At 43.0% G+C, this 24,493-nt stretch overlaps 1 protein-coding gene across 2 annotated transcripts; it reads right to left on the bottom strand.

Annotated features, from left to right (window-relative positions):
* Window positions 1–9,381: 9,381 nt before the first annotated feature.
* LOC126557474 (scavenger receptor class B member 1) lies at window positions 9,382–15,466 on the bottom strand. Of its 2 annotated transcripts, XM_050213264.1 has the most exons (8): window positions 15,419–15,466; window positions 11,568–11,659; window positions 10,956–11,462; window positions 10,521–10,783; window positions 10,168–10,448; window positions 9,964–10,082; window positions 9,757–9,879; window positions 9,382–9,681 (listed from the first exon to the last, which is right to left on the bottom strand). In XM_050213264.1, the coding sequence occupies exons 1-8, from the start codon at window positions 15,459–15,461 to the stop codon at window positions 9,382–9,384; spliced, it is 1,728 nt and encodes a 575-aa protein (XP_050069221.1). In that variant the 5' UTR covers window positions 15,462–15,466. The 2 variants fall into 2 exon arrangements, with proteins under 2 accessions (XP_050069221.1, XP_050069219.1); XM_050213262.1 differs by having other exon boundaries at window positions 9,757–10,082.
* Window positions 15,467–24,493: the final 9,027 nt, after the last annotated feature.

Below are 24,493 nucleotides of genomic sequence, written 5' to 3'. Positions count from 1 at the left end.
GGGAGGGGGAGGAAATGGGGTTGTTTAGGAAAATGTTGCAACCATTCGACGAGGCACCTTCGGCTTGGTATTTTTTTACGACGGAACACTGGTCATAACTGTTGAATAAAAAATAAACATATTTTATTCGTAAGGAACGGCCTGATCGCACTGCTAAACATACATTCTTTGTTATGTTATTATTTTCCAACATAATCTATAATTTAGTTTTTATCGGTAGAAATGTTCGACAAACATTTCTAAGCCCTTTTTCTTCATTGAACAACCATAAAGTTCCGTAAAGTACCATGTGCTGCTTAAGAAGCCTCACAGTTCCATGAAATACCATGCTACGTTTATAAACAAGCCTCATAGTTCCATCGAGTTCTAGGTGCAAGTAAAAAAGCTTCATAGTTCCATCGAGTTCCTGGTGCAAGTAGAAAAGCTTCATAGTTCCATCGGGTTCGACGCACTTTTTAACAAGCTTCAAAGTTCACCCGTAGTTCGATTTTTGCTTAAGCAGCCTACAAACAGCTAGAGGGTTCGATTTATTTGTTTTTGGATATTTGGGTTAGTTCGAGATGCTCAGCTTAACCGTTTTATGAATAAAATATTTATGCTGCAAATCATTGAGTTCGCCGCTCTTTGAATGTTCTGTTTTTTTTTTTTTGTTGGAAAGTCATTACTTCGAATCAAGTTAGGTTTGTTCAAATTTCTTCTACAAATAACTTAATCCTGATAGCAATACGGCCTGGCCGTCCCTTATGAATAAAAAAAAAAACTTAATTCTGATTATTGAGATGAATAATAAAACGCGAAATTCATTACACTTTTAACAAGCCGTGTGTAGCGTGCCCATAATTTGAAAGAAAGCTCTCCTGCTGAGTGCTTCGAAAAACTGTGGATGTCTGCTCGAAACTCAGAAAACGTGAGACGACTGCTCGAAGCCTTTGAAAGAAGAATGACCTAAAAGGTGGTCAAAATTATGCACGATTTTAAAATTAGTTCACTAAACAAATCAATAAAGAAGCATCATTATTTTGATGCCTGTTATACATTCATATTTGACAGATTCGGAACTTTGTTCTTATCTCATGCATACAACGTCATCGTATGACAGGTGTGTCAAACTACAGCCCACGTATTCTAAAATAAATAAATATTAAGATATTTGGCAAAAATTTGTATTCAAAAATTTAATAACTTATGTAAAATTATTTTGCTCAGTTCTCACTCATTTCAAACATTAATTTTAGTTTACTGATTGTCTCTGATCTCATATTTTTCATACATGGTACACAAAAAATTGATTAGCTATTGAGAACTGTCAAATGTTTATTAGTAAATTTAGAACTTGTAAGAAGATGAAATCGGTAAAATAACGAAAATTGAGTGAAAGTTGCATCCGGTTATCAGCGCTTTTAAAACAATCCAATGAATAAAAAATGACTAACCACTAAAATGAGTTAGACATACCTGCCGTAGGGGCAAGTGGGGCAAGCATTCGCAGCATATCTATTGTTTTGATGTTTTTAATTCTACACTCGAAATTTTAAATCAACGAGAATTAATGAATGCGCTGGTCTTCACATGGTAGGGTTCAAATCTTTACCAAAGTACCAAACTCAGCTGCTTCAAGCAAAATACTGCACCATGGGATGTTCCCATGACGTTCTTTCTAGCATGAGTACCCGTTCTAGACACTCCTATCTGTTAGACGGATCAAGTCCACCACTCTGCAGTTTTTGTGACGTTGACATCACCGCCCACCACATCCTTACCAATTGCCATTGGTACACTTCACACCGAGCCACTTGCCTACTAGATGCAGGCTTTGCAACCATTTTATCACTCGACAAGCGAAGGAAAGAGGCGGATGAGGTTTTGAGGACCAAAAGTCTCTGTAAAATAAACAGAAAAAGAGATAATTTTTCAAAAATAATGGTGCATCTTCAATCTCTGGTTGGAGGCAAAGCATACGTTGTAATTTTTATTAGATCCAGCCAATTTTTAGTGACTTAAACTATTTGCTACTTAGCAACAATGCCAAGCCGTTCTAACTAAATAAAAAAAGCCCGCTACTTCAATCGTTACGTTTCCGTCAGTGAGTATTGAAACGTTTACCGTTTCAATACTCACATTGCATCAACAGCATTTGAATGTCGTGATATGGTCCCATTTTATTAAAATTTTACTTTATTGTGATTTTTGTTCTTATTGTTACTTCAACACAGGAAGACTGCCATTTCAGATTACGTGTACATAATTTACTCGAATTTGGCAGATACATATACAAGGAATCGTTCTAAACGACTTCAAGTCTTGCTGAACAAATTGTTGCGCATGATTACTGATGCAATCCGCTACACACGAAACGCTGATTTTTACACCATGACAGGAGAAAAATCATCAGCTCGGACACTATCAAATATCAGCCGTTGCACGACCCTGTCCTTTCGTTCTCATAGACGATTTGCTACGGGAATGTCTGTGATGTATACAAAAAGAAAAACTACAGCTCTAAAACATCAGGAACTTGTATTAACGAAACTGATCACTGACCGGTAAAGATCTGGATCGTTCATTGGACACATGAAACAAAAGAGAAAAAATGATAATAATTATGATCAAACAACTAACCGGTAAAAGCAATATGGCTAGGCCGTCCCTCATGAAATAATAACGGTATCAACTAACGAAATCTGTGAACCTTTTTAAAGTTGTTCGATATCTTTAAACATTGAAGGAAATCGTACATTTTACAAAAATAGCTACAACTGTTGCAAAATAAAAATCGCATTGATGTTATTTTTTTAAATAAGTTTAATATTTCCATCCATTCCATTTCACAACTGTGTTTGTTAGGAAGGAAAATGACAGTTGGGGGACTGACGTACGAGGGACAGCTGTCAGAACAATGGTTGGGACAGGTAGCTGTCAAAGATGGGTCAACCCGGCAGTAGCGAGATAAACGGGGAATAGGTGGCACCGTTTTAAAGTTTTGGACGAAAATAAATAACTAAAACCATCACCAAGTATTCTCCGTGCTATTCACTTAGAAGTTGTGACAACATAAAAGCCTTTAAAACGGTAAAAAGGTGAAATGGAAGTGGATCGGAAAGATTGCTGCCAGGCTTGCAGTGATCAAGTGGACGATGCAACTTTTGTGGCGTGTGATAGTTGCGACTCATGGTGGCATTTTTCGTGCGTCGGTATAACGGAATCGCCGGAAGCCGTGGAAAAGCGGAAGTGGTTGTGCGTCGCGTGCACGGGCAGAGAGCGTTCTGGAGCGGTAAAAAGGACGCCGATCAAGCACGTGGCGGCACCAACAGGTCCAGCAACACATAACCTCAAACGGGTTGAGGTTATGATGCCCACGGTAGAAAGCGTCAATCTTTCTCCGCGTGAAACAAGCGACGGCGTGTTGGAAAATCCTAACCTCAAGTTGGTTGAGGTTACGAAACGCTTGGCGGAAGGCTTCAACCTGCACTCACGGAATACAACCGACAGCGTGGCGGCAAATTCTAACCTCACTCTTGCTAAGGGATCCGACAGTATGGCAAACAGGCTAGCCATAATGAAGCGACGGCAAGAAGCGGAGAGGAAACGGGTGGAACTGGAGTTGCAGCTGCGGTTCGTGAAGGAAGAGGAGCAGATTTTGGCTGAGGAACTGGGCGTGCAAGTGACCGCTGAGACATCGACAGTGATACCATCCTGTGCGGAGGGTGGTTCGATGGAACGTGTGAGACGTGAGGAGCGCGGTTATGCCCAGCAGGAGGTGAATGTGCATCGCAACATACCAACCGAATTACCCGTGTTTGCCGGGGACCCGGCGGACTGGCCAATATTCATCGCGCATTATGAGTATACTACGGACAAATTCGGCTTTTCCAACTGGGAAAATATGTTGCGTTTGCAAAAGGCGCTGAAGGGTCCCGCTCTAGAGGCAGTGCGTAGCCGTTTACTTTTGCCGGAAGTGGTACCGCAAGTGATAGCAACGCTGCGCTCACGTTATGGTCGGCCAACGCATCTCATCTCGGCGTTAATCGAGAAAGTGCGTAGGATGGCTGCACCCTGCATGGAGAAGCCCGACACCATCGTGGCGTTCGGTGAAGCGGTGCAAAGCATGGTGGACCATATGAAGGCCGCTGGACGAGAGGCGCATCTGACTAACCCGTTGCTGCTACAGGAGATCGTGGACAAGCTACCGATGACCGAGAAATATAATTGGGTGCGATTTGTACGGCACATCGACGAACCAGACCTCCGGATGTTTGCAGAGTACATGGCCGAGTTGCAGAGCGCTGCGGAGAAGTTAACCAACCGGGAGTTACCATCGTGGAAGGCGGCGGAAAGGAAGAAGCCCAGCACCAAGGCTTATGTGCACGCACATGTCGATCATCAGGAATCAACAACATCTGGGAATAACTCAACGCAGGTAGGGAAATCATTGCGTTGTTTTATTTGCGATAAAAGGGGACACGATGTGGGAAAATGTTTTGAGTTTGTAGCAATGTCGGTTAAGGAACGGTGGAATAAGGCTCGTGCACATTCTTTGTGCTTCGGCTGCCTGGGCAAGCACAACTGGCGGACGTGCCGCAACAGGCCAGTGTGTGGCAAAGAAGGGTGTACGTACCGACATCATGCGTTGCTGCACGGAGTGGAGGAGTCTCGGCGAGTCAGCAATGAGATCGGCGCTTCGGAACCCGGGGTTGGGAGGAACAATGGTGGTGCTATTGCGGAAAGCAACCATCATCAGTACGCATCGTCTTCGTCGAAGGCACTCTTCCGGATTGTGCCTGTCACCGTGTATGGTCCGGCTGGAGCGGTGGCAACGTTTGCCTTTTTGGATGAAGGTTCATCCATGACGTTGGTTGACGAGGATTTGGCAGAGAAATTAGGTGTCAAGGGTGTGGTGGAGCCTCTTTGCATTCGTTGGACCGGCAATACAACAAGGGTCGAGGCTGGGTCCAGACGCGTAAATCTCGAGGTGGGTCCGATTGGTTCTACAAGGCGTTTTGCGGTCAATTCGGTACGTACGGTTCCAGCCATGAACCTACCGCGGCAATCCTTCGTACAGGACGAAGGGAGGTGGGAACATCTGAAGCAGCTGCCGATACAGGAATATAAGGATGCGGAACCCAAGATGCTTATTGGGTTAGACAACCTGAGGCTGACGGTTCCCCTCAGGACGGTAGAGGGCGGAGATGGTGATCCAATCGCAGTCAAAACGCGTTTAGGATGGTGTATCTACGGGAAGCCGACGAACCAGGGGGGTGATAGACTACTGCACATCTGCGAGTGCAATAGCCCAAACAATCTTCACGACGCGATTGGCAAATTCTACGAACTGGAGCAAATGGGGGTGGCGTACACACACGTTCAGGATGACCCGGATACCCAACGTGCTCAACATCTATTGGAGGTTACCACGGTTCGTGTTGGAAGACGTTTCGAGTCGGGTTTATTGTGGAAGGTGGATCATTCAGAGCTTCCTTCAAGCCTCGCTATGGCGAAACGTAGGTTCGATTGTTTGGAGAAAAGGATGGAACGAGATGGTCAGCTCAAGCTGCAGGTACACCGTCAGATTCGCGAGCTGCTGGACAAACAGTATGTGCACAAGGCAACGAAACAGGAACTGTCGGAGGCTAACCCGAAACGAATTTGGTATTTACCAATAGGAGTGGTTACTAACCCAAACAAACCTGGAAAGGTGCGTTTGATTTGGGACGCTGCAGCTAAGGCACATGGCACATCACTTAACGACATGCTGCTTAAGGGTCCTGACGAGGTTATGTCTTTACTTGGAGTACTATTCCGTTTTCGTCTGTATGCAGTGGCGGTGTGTGCAGACGTAAAGGAGATGTTTCTACAGATAAGAGTTCGGAGAGAGGACAAGCATGCACAGCGCTTCTTATGGCGGTACAATCCTTCGGACGAGCTGGATACCTACATCGTGGACGTTGTGACATTTGGCTCTACATGTTCACCCGCGACAGCGCAGTATGTCAAGAACCGGAACGCGAAAGAGCATGCCGAGAAATTCCCACGTGCGGTTGAGGGAATCCTTGAGAGCACATATGTGGACGATTTCTTAGACAGCTTTGGGACGACGGAGGAGGCGTGTCGAGTGTCTAACGAGGTCCGGAAAGTATTCAGCAATGGCGGATTCGAGCTAAGGAATTGGAGCTCGAATAGTGCAGAGGTAATTAAACACCTCGGTGAGCAGAACAGCGGAAACATCAAATATTTATCAACCATGGGGGATGATATCGAACGCGTATTAGGAATGCGTTGGCATCCTGCATCCGATACATTGGGATTCTGCACACGGGCGTGTACGGTGATAGCTGACTTCCTAAAGGCAGAGCGGATTCCAACGAAGAGAGAGGTATTACGATGTGTGATGTCATTGTATGATCCTCTTGGGTTGTTGGCGATATTCGTGATTCACGGCAAAATCCTGATACAAGATCTATGGCGAACCGGCACGCAGTGGGATGAAGAAATAAATGGCATCCAATACAGCGAATGGCGCAGATGGATAGAACTTCTCCCAACGATTGGCGACATACGCATTCCGCGTTGTTACTTTATCGAAGCATCGAAGAAAACGTACGAGAATGCCGAATGGCATGTGTTCGTCGATGCCAGCCAGCACGCATATGCATGCGCTCTTTATCTTCGCACGATCGATGAGTCCGGTGAACCGCAGTGCACCCTGGTTGGAGGAAAGGCTAAGGTGGCGCCATTAAAGCCCCTTACGATACCGAAGCTAGAACTCCAAGGTTGCGTGTTAGGCGCACGGTTCTTGCGCTACACGCAGGAACACCATCCAATTCGTGTGACACGACGAGTGCTCTGGACTGATAGCACGGTCGCTCTGTCATGGATAAGAGCGGATCCCCGAAACTACAAACCCTTCGTTGCCCATAGAGTAGTCGAGATTCTGGAGAGCACGGCAGTGGATGAGTGGCGATGGGTGCCGACAGACCACAACCCAGCGGATGAGGCAACGAAGTGGAAGGGTAGGCCGAACTTCGACTACGACGGAATCTGGTTTAAAGGGCCGGAATTCTTGCTGAACGGAGAGGACGACTGGCCGCAACAAAGATCGACCGACACAGGCACGGGAGAAGAAATACGGCGGGTAAATCTTCACACCGAGGGCCCTGATACCAGACTGTTACTCATACCTTATGAACGGTTTAGCAGGCTGGAGAGACTGCAACGGACAATTGGGTGGCTTGTGCGTTATGTAGGCAACCTGGACAAGAAGAGGAGAAGCGAGTCAGTTCTGGGAGGAGTTCTCAGCCACGAGGAACTCTATAAGGCTAATATCATCTTGTGGAAACAGACCCAGTGGACATTCTACTCGGAGGAAATTCGTGTCCTGAGCACCCAAAATGGCGATGAAGTACCCCGCGGGACGGTAGCTAAACAAAGCCGTATATACAAGCTATTGCCATTTCTGGATGAAGAAGGCGTTTTACGGATGCGAGGAAGAATAGGAGAAGCGGCGGAAGTACCCTATTCCGCAAAGTATCCAGTAATTCTACCGGGGAACTCTAAATTGGCTGAGCTAATAGTGGAGCGTTATCATCGAGTCTATCGCCACGCCAATAACGAAACAGTAGTGAACGAGGTACGACAACAGTTCCAGATCCCGAGGCTGCGAGCGTTGGTTGCGAAAACGGTGAGGAATTGTGTGTTCTGTGCAATCCGGCGGGCACTACCACAAGTACCACCAATGGCACCGCTACCAAAGGAGAGACTGGCACCGTTCGTCCGGGCGTTTACCTTCGTTGGACTCGACTACTTTGGCCCGGTATTGGTAAAGAGAGGAAGGTCGAATGAAAAGAGATGGGTTGCCGTATTCACCTGTTTGACCATACGAGCGATCCATTTGGAGGTAGTGCATAGCCTAGCGACAGAATCATGCATAATGGCGGTCAGGCGATTCGTGGCGAGGCGAGGTGCACCGATAGAAATCTTCAGTGACAACGGGACCAACTTCGTGGGCGCTAGCAGACAACTTCGGAAAGAAATCGAGCAGCGTAATGAAATCCTGGCAACGACTTTCACCAATGAACACACCCGTTGGAACTTCAACCCGCCTGGTGCTCCCCATATGGGAGGCGCATGGGAGCGTATGGTGCGCTCAGTGAAGGCTGCGATCAGCACGGTAATGGAGGTGAGGAATTTACCGAATGACGAGACATTCGAGACCATATTGTACGATGCTGAGGCCATGATCAACTCTAGACCGTTGACGTACGTACCGTTAGATCCGGAGAACCGAGAGGCGATTACACCAAATCACTTCCTGTTGGGAAGTTCTTCGGGAGTTAAACAACGGCCGGTACTACCCACTAACTATAGAGACAGCCTAAGGGGGAATTGGAAGTTAGCGCAACATATCCTAGATAGGATGTGGAGAAGGTGGATTAAGGAGTACCTTCCAGTAATCACGCGTAGATGTAAGTGGTTTGAAAATGTCCGAGAGGTAAGGACAGGGGATTTGGTACTGATAGTAGAAGGGACAATTAGGAACAACTGGAAGAGGGGTATGGTAGAAGGAGTTATTACAGGAGTTGATGGGCATGTGCGACAAGCGTGGGTTCGCACCACCACAGGAACGCTAAGAAGACCGGTACCGAAACTAGCATTACTCGACATAAATACAGGGTGACCATACATAGTTGGTCACGGGCTGGGGGAATGTTAGGAAGGAAAATGACAGTTGGGGAACTGACGTACGAGGGACAGCTGTCAGAACAATGGTTGGGACAGGTAGCTGTCAAAGATGGGTCAACCCGGCAGTAGCGAGATAAACGGGGAATAGGTGGCACCGTTTTAAAGTTTTGGACGAAAATAAATAACTAAAACCATCACCAAGTATTCTCCGTGCTATTCACTTAGAAGTTGTGACAACAGTGTTATTTACATATTTTTCCAGTATACCATTTATACAACACCATATTTACTATTTGTACATCTGAGTAACAAGATTCTTCCATCTTTACGAATCATATACTTTGATTGACTAAAGCTGCATTGTTTTTTTTACAACCTTAACAACTCCATTGTAACGACGAGGCAAATACTAAGCAAGAGTTGAGAATGTTTTACTCATGGTCACTGCATTGCTTACAGCTAGCTTACTACTATAACAGTATATCACATTGATTCTATAACATTATGAGTGTGTACGAGGTGCTCCACAGTGTGGTACCCGAAAGAGGATTCGTGATTTGTCACTCGAAAGAACTGTAATTGCAGTTATTCTATAAGAATAAAATGTCAGTCCTTTTGTTCTTCTCCATAACACCTATAACCTACGTGGACTTAATAGAGATAGCCTGCGAAATAGGTTTCGTATAATCTAGTAGAAACGCACTATTAGGCACAATTTTCTATCAGCAGCGGCTCACGGCGTAATATTTCAGGTTCTCCGTATTTTTCCAACTCTTTTCTCAGTGGATACGGGATCATGTTGACGGTAGAGTATCGTATAGATTTCCGTGGATCATATTCGAACGTTGCCGCTTCCGACGAGCACAGCAGTACTAGTGCCGCTGTAGCTAATAAAGAGGCTCCCAGCAATGCTAGTAAGCATATGAATCCTGTCTGCAAGTAGGGCGCTATGCCAAATAGCAGGTTGAGCAGCAATATTAACTCCGGCGTGAGCTTTTCCAATGACTGTGTATGAAAGTTGTGTATTAGTTTGATAGGAACCATCATTCGGTGCAACGTACACCAGGTATATAACATTACCATTTCCGCCCATATCAATGGTATGACAGTGTTGTGAAACGGTCTCAGCGCCGAGTTGAAGCTTACATTCGTTAAAAGGCTGATTTGGACGCGGATGTTTGCTTTCATCGGGATGCCGAGTTGCTGCCAGAAGCAAAAGATGATGAAATAGTTAATGATTGGTTCATATGAATGTGGTTGCATCGCATTTCGATGGTTATCACTAACCGGTTGCATAATGATAACGGCGTCGTGTTTTTCCTTGTTTGGGCTCAACCCATCAATCGCCTGCGAGAGAGTTGGATCACCTTTGTAGAAATGCGGCAACGAGACTGCTACGGGTATGTCTGTAAAATGGAACATTAAAGCACATCAGACTACTGACTGCTCCATTCTCGCAATAGTGTACGCAATTTCGGGACGTATACTCACTGTACCAGCACGGACTCAAATCTCCTAGCCCTTTTGGTAGACACTGATTGTTCTTACAGTAGCACGAAGTGTATGGATCATCGATGGAGCTTTCGAAAGCGTTTTCCTGGATTGAGAACCAGTATGCCTTAATACCATCCACTTCTCCTTCACGTTCGAAGGCAATAGGTAAGGTGCGGCAGAACGCTTTACGATACACTTTGAACACTTCCGTTTTGGAAATGTTTCGAGGAAAAACGGACCCATCGTAAGACCCTTGCAGTGTGTTGCATGGTGTGTTTCTGTAAAAAACGGATATGAAAGTTTGAATTGTTATGTGAAGGATTTAAATAACAACGTTTATCCCACACTACCTTCTGTCAGCATCCCAATGATCCTTTGCGACATAGCCCCAATGAGCTAGTCCTGGCGATCCATTCCACACATCGATTGAATAGTCCCGAATCGGTTCCTCGGTTTTCGAGCGTGACACTATATCATGATAGTATTCTTCCTGCATGCTATCGGCAAGTTCATCCGATACATCGTCGTTGATGGAATCTTCCGCATCCTGCTGTTGGTTGCGAACCGACTCGGGTAAATTGATGGTAACCGTGTCAAATCCATCGTCAAACATCTACGACCAGAAAACGAAACTCCTAAGTAAAGTGTGAAAACACCAATGCATGGGCTGACCGTTTCGCGAAACCCCGAAACAACGACTTTATACAATTAAAAAATTTATATGATTAAAACATTTGGCATACGATTTGCCAGTATTGTACAAGAGCAGCTTTTGTTTAACTTACTCGATCTAATATGCCCAGCTTTTGGAAGTGTATCAGTTCCGGTAGCAAGGTTGAGGCAATCCTCACCAGCGGATCATCATAGCCCCAGAGCAGATCGTGCGTGGTAATGTTGAGGATCGGCTCCATGCCAAGAGGCTTTAAGGCGGCTGCCACTGCAAATGCGGCAAAGGTGGACATGCGATAGGCTGCACTTGACACGCCGAGCAATGCTATGTTCGGTATCATAATCCGATCCGCCTTCGGATCGCCGACGGATCGTTCTGGTACAAACACCTGTCGCCGAACAGGTACAAAGCTAAGCGTACCATTAGGATTGAAGGTGGAGTTGCGATGTTCCAAAAATTCTTGATACACGTAAGGTCCTATTTCCTGCACGCGTAAACGCTCCTCGCCACGCATAAAAGCCTCCGGATTGGTGACGTTGAACACGTAAATACTGATGAAAACATCTAATGGTGGTTTCTTCCACAAACGGTTTAGATAAGATCCTTCATACATGGACAGTTTCTGAGCGAAGATCATAAAAGAAAGACAATATATTAACCAAACAACTAATGCTAAAGGTCAAAGCAGTCATTGACTTGGGGTAACAATAAACATTCGAATACATACATCTTCCACGATCACTTCGGTGGGATCAATCACAATAATTGCATAGGCCAATGTAAGAAACAGTACTCCGAGGCAGCATAGCTTAACGACTCCTGTGAGTTCACAATTGAACGTGGCAGATCCGAGAAAGAGAAAAGAAAAACAAAATGAAAACATTGCATTAGAGTTGTCGATTGTTGTATGATGTAAACACGGGTACCAACGCACTTCCCCAAAACGAAAACTGAAAAAAGCCCGCAATTACTCATTCGTCGGATGCTAGGCGTACCGCCGCTGGTTCAATGTCACCTCGTTCAAGGAAGCGTTCGCCGAGATTGGTTTCTTAGGTTTAACGCCCTACTAAAACCTACCCGTCAGAACTGGGAAGCGAACCGTGCAATGCATGTCGGCACAGGTACGTTGAAGTGGGCTAAGATGATCTTGGTCACGTTTGCAAACCGGTGCCAATGTGCCTTTGCACATGATGAGCCCAACGATCCTTACCCCTTGGCAAGGCTGTTCAAACTAGCCGCACCATAAGCTCAAGTTCACGCTCGCATAACCTTGAGACTATGTGTGAACCATATCAACAAGAGACGATTGTTGATGCGAAACACATAAACCTATTTCACTTTCGTTACATTACGTCAACGTCACAGCGGGGAGAAGGTGTATCTCTAGCTTTTTCCAATGCTTAAGATAAATCCTTCCCACTTGCACTTTCATTTGTTCGTGCAAACGGCGGGAGATCAATCTACGGTTTTGTTTTGCTTCTTACCGCTCCAGCAAAGTCGGCAAACAGTCAACAGTGCACCGTAAACCTGTTCTTACGGTCTTCAGCAGTTGTTACATGTCTGTATGTCACATCATGGCCCAATGATGCTACATGTGGCTGTATTAGGGAGCAACCAATGTCGGCAGGCAGACAAGACGTATCAGTTGTCGGCACCGCTATTTCAGGTTTCCATGAACTCGCACAAGACAATAGCCGATGACGAGGTTCAAGAAGGTGTCGTCGAAGGACATATTTGTTTGGAATTTTAATATTCGCCGTTTTTTTTTTGGAAGAGGATTAACAAATGTAACAAATTAGTTGGAGGTGTTTTGACACGTCCCCCGTAATCGAATCCATACCACTAGTGCCGCGTGATGCGTAAGAGTGTACTACAGACTCTACCAAGAGTAAGATATGACAGAAAATTGCCATGATTGTAATGCTACCGGAATTCCCTAACACATGATTACACGCGTCACAAAGCTTCCGCTCAGCTACGGTTGGGAAAATTTGTTGAAACACAAATGCACCACATGCTGGATGCACATTACGCCGCCCGATCAAGATGCAAGTTATACCAAGTAATCATTCCACTTCCGCAACTGATCTGACACTCGTGGGCTAATCATAGACGACGAACCTGGCCTTATGATCGGCTTCACTCAGTGACCTATTTGAGCTTTTTCTCAATGAATTGTGATCAGCGCTTTACTGAGGCAAGGCGCTCAATTCGAGACAACCCTTGTTGTTGATGGTGACGAACACGTTGACATGACTTGTTATTGCACGTGAATCGTACTTTTGTGATCAACCCCGTAATCGAGCCAGAATTAAGTTAGCGGGTCATTTATCGCACGCTTCTATCCTCCCTGGCCAGTGCAGCGCATAAAGTCTTCGTACTTCGCGCACGCCGTTTAACAATGAACTATTAAACCGGTTACTTTCACAACGGCCAATATCGGTGGCAAAATGCCTTCCCTGAATCCTGCATCCTGCTCCCATCTAGCTACTGAACCGATTTCTTGCACGTTCGATCAACAGAACTCATTAAACTACGGCACGTTTTAATTGGCAGTTTTGCTAGGTATAAAAGTTTAAACGTATCTTAATGCACCGCCACGATCGGTACCAAGATCGTACCGCCGACTAGGACGTTGGGGGAGGTATGATGAGCTGTGCTTTGTGAATAAAATTATAATCAATGGTTAACCAATGCGGTAGTATCTACACTGCCGTCTCCACTCCCCCAGGCGACAAATTGGACGCGGAAGTTCTGTTACGCATTGAGAAAGGAAATGAAAAATTTGCATACACAGGGAAGAAAGTAACGTAAAACTATAATTGATGCGGATGCCAGACGGCACGAGAACAAAGCACCACCAAGTCCAATAAACACGAGTAAAGCACAGCAGAAACTTGCTAGTCTTCTGCTATTATCTATGACAAAGGTTCTTTGAATACGATTTAAACAACAACCGCGATGAAATCTACGGAAAAGAGCCTCACACAATTAAGATTCTAATCTGATGTATATTTCAGCTATCTAAACTACAATTTCACACATTTAAATCAAGGATTGTTCGCAGGATGGATTATTTATCTAAGGGTAAAATCATAAATCATACGCCGGGACCTTTCTCTTGTGTAGAGCTAGAGAATAAGAATTGGTACAGCTTCAGCAACACGGAATATGATGAATTTTAATGTTAAGAGGTAGAAGAACAAGAGATCTTTATGTGAATATTTCTACAATGATTCTAAAAATTGCACTTATATTGTGGGCTTCATATCATTCACGGTTGTGGAATGCATTTTGCGTGATTTTGTATCTCGTTTAAATGATCATGATAATGATCACGTCACTCGAATATTTGACATATGTTTTGTATCTACCGAAAATAATAATAAAAAACAATCAATTATGTACCATTGCTCAATGCACCTGCGGTGAATAGTAGGTTTAAAGTAATTTTCTATCTATTTACACTTTTTCTACACATATTAGTTGCACTATTAGCTTACATTCATTAAAGGCCACCGAATGTAAAATGCAGACACGAAAGAAATTTAGTAGCCTCTCAAACATGCCAGCGGCTAACGAGCGCACCGGGTCACTTGAATAAGGTGTAGCATTGCACAAGATTTGTAAGGACAAGGCGCCACGCGTTTCAAGGTTCTCTCGGGCTGAAGCGAAGTTAGTGTGTCAATGCGCCGAACAATCACACATCGCGCTCTGTCACATGAGGATAGCAAAAATAGCTGCCAGTAAATGTGTTCGTAGATAAGCTAATGTTACAATTAAGGAAAATTGTAAATGAAAATCGTTCAACCGCTTTGAAGCATCTGCAATCTGATTGTGACTTCTAATCAACCTGCAAACTTTCAAACGCTAAACGGTATGTTTTTATTTACCCTCGCAAGCGATTTACAAAAAAAACCTGCTTCCTGATGTAGGCTGTACATCTCCAAAGATGAACCTGTGTGACGAACGCTGCAGGATGTGTAATTAAGGGTTGCTTTTTGTTTTGCTATGTGACAATATGCATTGCTCTCCGCGAGGTGAGACTTTGCATTTCGTTAACCTTTGGCCACCATTACCGCCACCATGCATATACGCCACGTGGGTAAAAGCAAGGGCAACCGCACACGACCGTGTGCTAATGAAAACGGTTTTTTTTTTGCAGATTGATTCAAAACTGTTCTCACAAACCCATATTCCGCGTACGTGCCATTTCCGCCTATCACACACGTGAAGCTTTGCGCAGGGGTCAGATACCTAGAAGACAGTAACAAACACCCATGATTAACATCCGTAACGTCGCACGCTGCGCTCTCAGTACTCATTACAGCCGTCATAGTACAAATGTATTTGCCAAACGAGCAACTACACGCTGGTAAAACGTTTACATTACTTTTAATCTAATTCCCACAAAAAAAAGGACGGATCTGTATGTACATCAAGTAATTTACCTTAAATGCGTTAAACGGACATTAATTTCGGCCGTTAAGAGATATTAAATACTAAGAGTAGCACTCGAACCATTAAATTTAAACGGGCCACAGAGCATCGGCAAAAAAAACGGGAACATATACTTACGTTTCCTCTTCGAGACCATCGTAAAGGCCGGTGTTGTCGTCATTTTGGAGCGTGTGGAGGCACTACGGAGCTTTTCTGGACGTAGTCACACACTATCTTATCGATTCCGTGGCTTTTGACGAATAATCAACAGTTCAACTTTCTAATAGTCACGGGTTAGATCTGCCTTTGTTCATCTACAGCATCGATACCGTAGTGCCGGAAATCTGGTCTAGATGAATATGGTAATTAGTACTCATTAAAACATGAAAGTAAGCCTCCATTTTGCAGTTTTTTTGCAGAGTTATTGTATTCAAACTTTGGTTTTTAATTTGAGAATTCAAAAGTTAGATTTACTTGCAGAATACGAAAGAATCATCGGTCGGGTTTCTAAAATTTTGTGTAATTTAGTTACTAAAACACTTTTTTTATTGCTAAATATGAGCCTATATTTACAGGTGAACCACAATTATAAAATTTATATTGAACGAATACAATAATTTCTAATAATTCGCAGTTGTCAAGTTTTAAAATCGCAGGAAGGATCAACAATAAACATTCATGTGAGAGAAAAAAAAATCGATAGAACTTTTTCCGAACCAAAGAGTCGCTTTGAATGTTTTAAAAATATTAACTCACTTTGCATCACTAACTTTGGCACTGTTCAAACACTACGTTACACTAGGAAAAACAAATCCATGCGAAAAGATTGTTGTTTTCACTCAGTTCGTAGGCTTTCTAAAACTGTTGCACATATTCACATTCCACTGAAGGTTTCGTACCACTTCACGTAACTCTTTTCTTTAGTTTTGCTAATATCCTTTTTTTTTGGGATTATCAAAAAGTTTCGCGCTCCTTTAAAGTGCTGTTAGAAACAGTATTGCTTCTCAAACAGCAAACGATATTATTGTTAACACACTTCTAGAGAATATTGTTCTTACACCATGCTGCACCAGCCAGGGATCTTTGCTGGTAGTGGCTTTATCTTAATACCAGCAACAGACAACCTTACACGCTGGAGAGCAATTGTGCAAATAGGAGTAGAGCAGCGTATGTTCTGTTCTTTATATAAGCTCCAAACGCAGCTCCAGTGCTCCAACACAGTGCCTCCACACATATGTGTCGATTGTTACCTTCCATCGATCTTGTACTCGTTATTCGTTCGTCTACCCAATCGTACGATCGTTCGTCTTCTCACGAGATCGCGACAAGAGCCGAGGTTTATACCGCCTGCTGCGATCCCAGCATCAGTTTCTTGAGTTGCCAGAGCGGCATGACGCAAGTAGTACATGAGAGTAATGCTTTAATCTACGATCAACCAGTAGACAGTGAAAGTACTGATATTATCATGTTATATTAGTTGAAAATATTAGTGTAATTGTTTTACATTTAGACTTTAATCGCAAAACACTTCTACATCAACTGAACAGACTTGTTTCTAATGTTTTAAAATTTTGACCACATTCATGTATGCTCTGCTTCATATGCCGACCGGTACAATACTACGACTGAAAACCGTTCAAACGGCCAGAATGATTTTCAATACCTGTCGTTACCAATTCTGTCGTTCGATTTGTCATTAATTGTATTCATTTTTGGTTGAGATTATAAAAATATCATAATTTCCAGGCACCAAGTACAAATGGTACTATCTACGTCATAAGAATCTAACTTGATATTAATGAATTGTGTTATAAAATAACATACTACTAAACGCTTCTTCTTCTTCTACAGTAGAAAAGTGGACAAAACGTTAGAAAGAGAATACACTCGAAAGTAGTCGTGGACAATTTTTTTTTAAAGCCAAATGTGTCGGAAACCTGCAAACACATGCCACGCTGTCAAAACATCAAATTTATAAAACGTTTTGCTAAAAGTTACGCTAAACAAACCAAAAACTAGGCTGTAACAAAAATTCAACAATTGGATTTAAACACTGCGGACAACAATGCAAAAAACTGCATCTCCCCGTAAGCAGGACAAAGTGTCCAGTTTCAGTAAAATTAAGTCAACCAAGCCAGAAATGATACCTCAAAAAGATTATAGTGCTAATCAAAAAGAAGAACAAGGCCTACCCTATTTCTAAGAAAGCTTTTATAATAAGCTACTCATGCTTCGATGTTTGCAAAAGAAAATAGTCAACAATTATTTACTATTAAGAAACGAGCACAGGATCGACAGAACATAATTTTCATCACGATTTACTTGCTTTTTCTCAGTCATTGTTATGCGTGAGAACGATCTACGTTGTAGTTTTTATTAGGTGGACACAAACATCTTTCATCACTTTCAATCAGTGTGATAAGAGTTCGGTTGTCGGTTGGTAGTAATTGCAAATACACAGCTTATTTGCAATCCGCAGAACACGATTACTTTACACGTTATCGGTCTACGGTGATCCAAACCTGAGTCTTCTTTATCGACTATCAGAACCGTCTTCCCTTCGGTGGACAGAGCAAGAATGTTCTTGTTTTTGACGACGATCACATCATCGTTGCCTCAGTTGTCGCATTTGTACATTTAGAAGTGTGTGCAAACATATGCTACTCCAGACGGTACCACCTCTTGGAAATCGAATAACGTTGACAAAATAAATCGATCGAATCGATTATTTGCACAGTTTGGGACCCGGCATCCCGGTCCCAGATAAAATTTCAAAACACATTTCCCAAAATGTACTTTTCTGGATACACTTCAACGACCAAATTTTGGAAAATGCGCACACTTTATAATGACATATCATTTGCTGTACGAAGAATCATAACATGTTTACCTAGGATGAGCGCCAAAGGCCACTGAACTGCTCGTAGTTGCTCGTACTTCACGATCTTCGCCATTGCCATTGTTCAGCTCACTGCATTGTTGATTGAAGTTGCTGATTGTGTGCGATTTTCAGGCACTCATTACGTTAGCCTAAAACATTATTTATTTATTTTATGTATAGATTTTAATTATTTTGTCTGCCGCATGGATTACACAAATTATTCTTGTTAACGTAGGGGTTTGAGGGAAAAAAAGTAGGAAATTAACAAAGCACACGGATCGTTTAAGTGCATGAAAGGACGAAGACTCTGGAAAACGAGAACGAAAGCGGGTCCTAAGGTTATTTTTGGTCGAAAAGGTGATGTGTATAGGAAGTCCATCACGTAGATAGCGGGATGGGGCGTAAAGAGATCTCATAGAAGGGAATCAACATCCAGATCATGGGATAAAGGCTTGCTATGAATCATGACCGGAAGTGGAAATGTCGAGTTTCTATGGAGTCTAACTCAAAAAGCCAACAGCGATCAGGGTATGATGGGAGACCCATTTGATATCTAGCAAGGGAGCGACGAATAGCTGCGCGGGAAATTCTTCGTCGACACACTCTCCAGTCTGGCCATTGCGGTAGAGCCTGCGGAAGACCAGACAACGACGGCGTAGTCCAAAGTGGATCGGAACCAGCAACAAAACAAGACAGAGAGTGTCTCGGAGCTCGGAGGAAAGTCTGATAATGAGACCCAAGGATTTATAAGACTGGTCAATGTGTAAGATATAAGAGAGAGTCTCATTCAGCCACACTCTCAAGTCTTTTGCGGAGACTACTCGACTTTTGACCGCGTCATGGAAGGTCTAGTTATATGGAACCTTACCAGATCTCCCAAACTAAATGACTCAACATTTAAGGGACATAATAACAGACCATTATTACGACACCAATCGGAAAAATTATAGAATAAAATTTGTATAAATCGTAAACATTTCTCTGTAAAAGGTGTCATAGGGAAGATGATGGGGCAATACATGGGCGACATATCTGACTAGAATATCACTTGTGGTACTTTAAATACCAAAAAGGGTGCGTGCTGCACCTTCTCATAATGTATTTAACTTAAAGAAGTAATTGATACATTTCGTAAAAATGCGTCGGTTTTCCTAACCTTAACAAAAATGTATCGAACGTCGTTGAGAATGATGGGCACTCATGGGCGTTACATTCACAGAAACACGGTACACTGATAGTAACTAAACAAGTTAAACAATACAATTATAAATTTCATTTCAATTCTTCGAGCATAAATTTTCTTTTTCTTCTTCTTCTTTGCTTAACGACCTTCTGGTCACGCCGGTCATCTAATGGCTTACTAGATTTGCCGATCTAGTAAGCCTAGTAAGTAGTAAATCTAGTGTAAATCTAGTAAGTACGAGGGAACGGTCAGAACGAGTATAAATATTAGAACTCAAAATAAATATGTATACGGGTAGAGCATGTACCAAGAATAATACATTTAATCTATATGCTAAATGATAGGAGCTATCAATTATCTAACAATGATTATATCAGCATTTGAGCTAAAGCTGATAAGCATGTGGGCACAACTGCGATCTGCAATCCTGAATGGACAAATATTCTTCTTCCTCTTGGCTTAACGACCTCTAATGTCATGCCGACCATCGAAATGGCTTACTAGACTGCCGATACCACGTAGTTGATTAGTCAGACCTCACTACGGAGGGACGGTCTGGATGGGATTTGAACCCCGGTCCTGTCGGGGTCCTGGGATTTGAAGACAGGCGCCGCTGTTGCATAAATCACCGGGCCGCCCCGCCCCACATGGACAAATATTAAAGTTAAATGGTACAACAATATTGAGAAGCTGTAATACTTAAATCAAAATAATAAAAAAATGGTACGAAAATATAAAAACAAGCATAGAAATCAACTTCTATTGCATGCTCTTTGTGTTAGTGCCACATAGGCAACCCACCATTTGATATGTGTGTAACCAGTACCAGTTAAGCATCAAACGACTCATCTCGCAAAGTTAAGCCGTTTTCAAGGATAGTGGACATGAGTACACGCTGCTAAAAGACAAAGTTAAAGTGGCAATTAATGGAATGTAAGTTGGGCGGTACCAAGATATTGTGGTCCGGCAACGAAGGTCGTGGTCGTGAATCCCATTTGAACCGGCCGAAGACAACTGGCAACATGGTAAAATGTGTCCGGCAAGCGAATTACAAATTCCGACATGACTTGATCATCCGTTAAGCAGAAGAAGTGAATGAGTGTGAATAAGTAATGTAATATTATTCAATAAAAAAAAACATAATTAGCAGGTCAAAGTTAGTATGGAATAAAATCAATTTATCTTCAAAAATAACACAAAACATAGCAATACCAGCCAGGCCGGTCTAGAATACATAAAATGTTTACATTTTTACACACTTTACATTTTTGAAAGTAACGCTTGTTGCTCAAAACCTCTAAAAATCCAACCATCATTCGTCTCGCAAACGTTATTTCATTTAGCACAGGTTCGAAAACATAAAAAATGCTCTACAATCAATGCTGCTTGTACTATTTTCAACTAATCAGGTGGAGACTTTGCACTCACTCATATTAGAAAGGAAACTTGTAAGCCAGACGTCCTTACACGTACAGCCACAGCCGGAGCGGAACACGGCGACAAAAAGCATTTCATGGAAAACTTATACTTCAACAGCGGAAATAGTGGATACGTTTGTACCGAGCAGCAAATGCACATTTACCACGTACGCTCTTTGCATGCAGCGATCTAAATCAAACCCTCACGATTCCGACATACCGTAGCTGTTTCGAACGGTTGTTGTAGTATTACAATTGATACCTTTTTGAAACTGACAAATATTACCATCCCATGCTGTAAAGCGTGCAAATCCCGATTGCACACACCAAATGAACAATGTTGAAAATGAATGCGACGCTTGATAACTCAAGGGGATAAATAATTCATCAACATTGAACAAGTTCAGCATTACGCTTGCCCTCTGTTCACCTGCATTGACCCTGCTCTCGTGAGTCGCGTGCATCTGCGCGTGTACGTGCCCTCTGCGTGCACAAGCGCACACGTTGGAAGCGCCATCTATCGCTGCCATCCTGACAGTTCGTCGTCGATCATGAGAACGTTGTCCACCCCGAGCCGGTATGAATGAAGGGCCACCGGATGATGATGACGAAATGATTAGCTACCTGCTACTGCAGATGTAGTGCACGAACCAATCTAAGAGGCCCGGCACGGGCACTAACACAAGCAGCATTTGGCCGCTCGATACATCGCTGGAAGCTTTGTTGAATCGGTAGCACACGGACACCAATGCACCATTGCATAATTGTTCGCTGGTCTCCTTACTCTCGATACTTACGAGCACCGGAGACCGTGAAAATGGCGAATGAAGATCAAAGTCGTCCACTTTTCTACCTGTACGTGGGATCATGTTTGTAGCGTGGCTGCTGTGGTTGCTATACGCTCATGTGCAATTCTGTGGTTGGCCCAACCGATGCATAGAACAGATCGAACGAAGCAACACTTGACACGGCCGGACTCTTGTCTCTCGCAACAGGTCGATATCATCTCGGGTATCCTAGCACTGGTATTGGAATGCGGATGACTGCACTCATCGACCTAGCTCGTGGTCTTGACAATGATAGACTCAAATCCGTTACGCATTCTTTGCCATCTTTGAACTTGACTAGTAGACTCTGTGGCATGATACCCTTGAAGATTCTCTTAGAACATGATAAGCAGGTCTGAAACTTTTGTATTTTGTAAAAGAGAAAGAAATAAAGAGAGAGAGCTCGAAGGAGAGAGAGAGAGGGAGATAATATTTTGTAAACCGCTTACTACATTTGCGTGCCTAAAATTTGGTAATTTCCTTATTCACTTCTTACCTACACTGACGTCACTGACCGCGAGACCACGTCAGAAGGTCAAAAAGCGTCAGTGGTGAGATTGACGTGCTTACCGCGTGTTAATGCGTGTACAATTAAACTACTTTTGTTTTTGCCTTTATGAACTTTCTGTGCCTTCCTACTAACTTGGGTCAGACTAAATGAGTAACGCCGGATGCCGGATTGGTCTTTGAAAACGTTTGCTCGTACCATTCCTGATAGAACGGTAATTTTTCATTGTTGCATGAAGCCCTCGTGTCACATTAACTATAAAACAAGGATTCTCAACAATTTCCAATATTTGTAGAAATATACACTCAACAGCAACAATTGAACCATGTTTCAAATTATTTTTTTGTGTTCTTTAATGTCTTCTACTACAAAAGGGTACCTTTAAATCTCTCACCAATAACATATACAAATATTTTCATAGATTCTCTACATTTCAGTGTGTAGCGTTGTTTTTGCAAATATTTTTTTTATTTTTTTATTTCGTAATGACGGCCAGGCCGTATTTCTATTGTAGCAAATATTTAAAAAATTCATAATTTTAAAATCAAAAAGATATTTAACAAAAAGGCACTGATATCTAGCTCATCCTTAATAGTCAACGTGCGATTGTTTTGGAAACATGATCAATTCAAGACATGCAATATCATGATCTACACAGCTACACAGCGGTAATTAAAATAATGGTTACTGCCCTGATCCTAGTCACATATGCAAGGAGACTAAAGGGTCAGATGCATGGGAAACCCCAATGGGTAGTGCATTGTTTGCCGCATGAGGAAGTACCGGCTTAGTTGGTGTATCTCCCTCTCTACCCTCGGCCGGAAAGGTCAGGGAGGCAGTGCGACATTACGAAACGGGGACGGACAAAGATATTCTTCGGTTCTCTCCTGTAATGGCCGAGGACTACGACCCACGGCCAAAGAGGCACACGGGCACTTGAAATCGGAGGGGAAAGTCAACTTGTGACGCACTCTGCCTTGATGGCGCACATGCTCCAAACCAACAATCATCATGAAACGAAAGCTGAGCACATGATCGTTAAAATGTTTGATTTAGTTTCACCGTACACGCTGACCTGACCTTGTCAGGTGGTGGTGTTATCGGTGCGACTTTTTTCCGGTCGTCAAAAGTCGACAGTAAGCTAGAAACCCAGCAAGGCTTTTTGTTCTGCACAAATAACATATTCTTCGACTACAGAACACAGGTAGGGACGAAAAGAAAAACTGTGATTTTTTACGTTCTGTCGCGTAGTTTTAGGAACCATGGGCGAGACCAATGTTTCCGATATGACATCAAGTTTGGGTGGGTTTCCCCGCCCAAGAGAGCTCAAATTGAGGGTTGCGTTGCAATAGCAATTGCTCGGGATTCCTGTGAACATTATTTGTCATGAATTGCTAATTATTACTTCACTGCAGCGGTCGCTGGTTACTAACACGTTATGTAAAATGATCAAAAGTTAGTAAAACATACTTTGTATACATTTAGTGCTGTGACATTCATGCATTCTGCTTGTAATAAATCATACATTTTTGATCCCAAAAAAACCTATCATTCCTCGTAATATGGTTGATGATGTTGTGCTTATCAAGTTTAAATACAATTAAACATACGTGTCAAACCAGCTAAACACATGCTCGTACATGCTTGCACTCCTCTTGGCAACGCCAGCCAATCAAGGAACGCGCAATTCCCTTAAGGCTTCCATCCAACTGCGCGCTCAAATGGAACGGAAATGCGTACCGATTATCGATCGTTGATTACGCAAATTAATTTACAACACCCCCGTTTGCAGCGATACAAACGTAAATATATTCCCCAATTATATATCACCCACTCCGGAACTGGGATATCGTTCCAGTCTACCACTTGGACAAGCATGAATGACTAATTACCGAGCATTTTCATCACCTTTGATAGTCAACGGCATTGTAAGATAACAAGCAGGAACAAACGCTGATAAGCCACTGTTGGAACTGTTTCTGTTCTCTCAACCAATTTGATGCCATTTCAACATATGCAAATGGTTTTTTTTTTGTGTTGGTATTGTAAGCATCACATCCGGTAAAAGATTTCAATTTTAAACCGTACAATATGGTAAAATACAACTTCCGCCTTACACTGTGCAGCCAGCACAGCCAACTTTTGCGTCAACGCAAAAGCATGACGCCCATTAGTTACTCGAGATCGCTGATAGCGCAGCGTCCGTCTTTTCACGAATTAATTAATTTTCTCAATCGATGCAAGTGCGCCAAAGAAATACGATAGCACGCGACTGATCAACAAGTCGCGTTGGAAAGTGCTGCTCACTTTTGCAAACCACCACTTCGTGTCGGCTAATAGCCCATCTCTTTTCGGTTGCTGGCAGGTTTTTCCTATTTTTCCTACGGTTAATCTTT

Source organism: Anopheles maculipalpis, chromosome 2RL (genome assembly GCF_943734695.1).
Source record: "Anopheles maculipalpis chromosome 2RL, idAnoMacuDA_375_x, whole genome shotgun sequence".
NCBI lineage: Eukaryota > Metazoa > Arthropoda > Insecta > Diptera > Culicidae > Anopheles > Anopheles maculipalpis.
Note: the sequence above shows the minus strand (reverse complement) of the source record. Positions and strands in the feature narration are given on the sequence as shown.

Coding starts and splice junctions, on each gene's coding strand:
- LOC126557474 (XM_050213262.1), bottom strand. CDS start 15,461: ATGACGACAACACCGGCCTTTACGATGGTCTCGAAGAGGAAAC. Junction 10,083..10,167: donor TTTGAGTCCGTGCTGGTACA/GTGAGTATACGT, acceptor TCCATTTTACAG/ACATACCCGTAGCAGTCTCG. Junction 9,682..9,756: donor CATTGATATGGGCGGAAATG/GTAATGTTATAT, acceptor TTTCATACACAG/TCATTGGAAAAGCTCACGCC.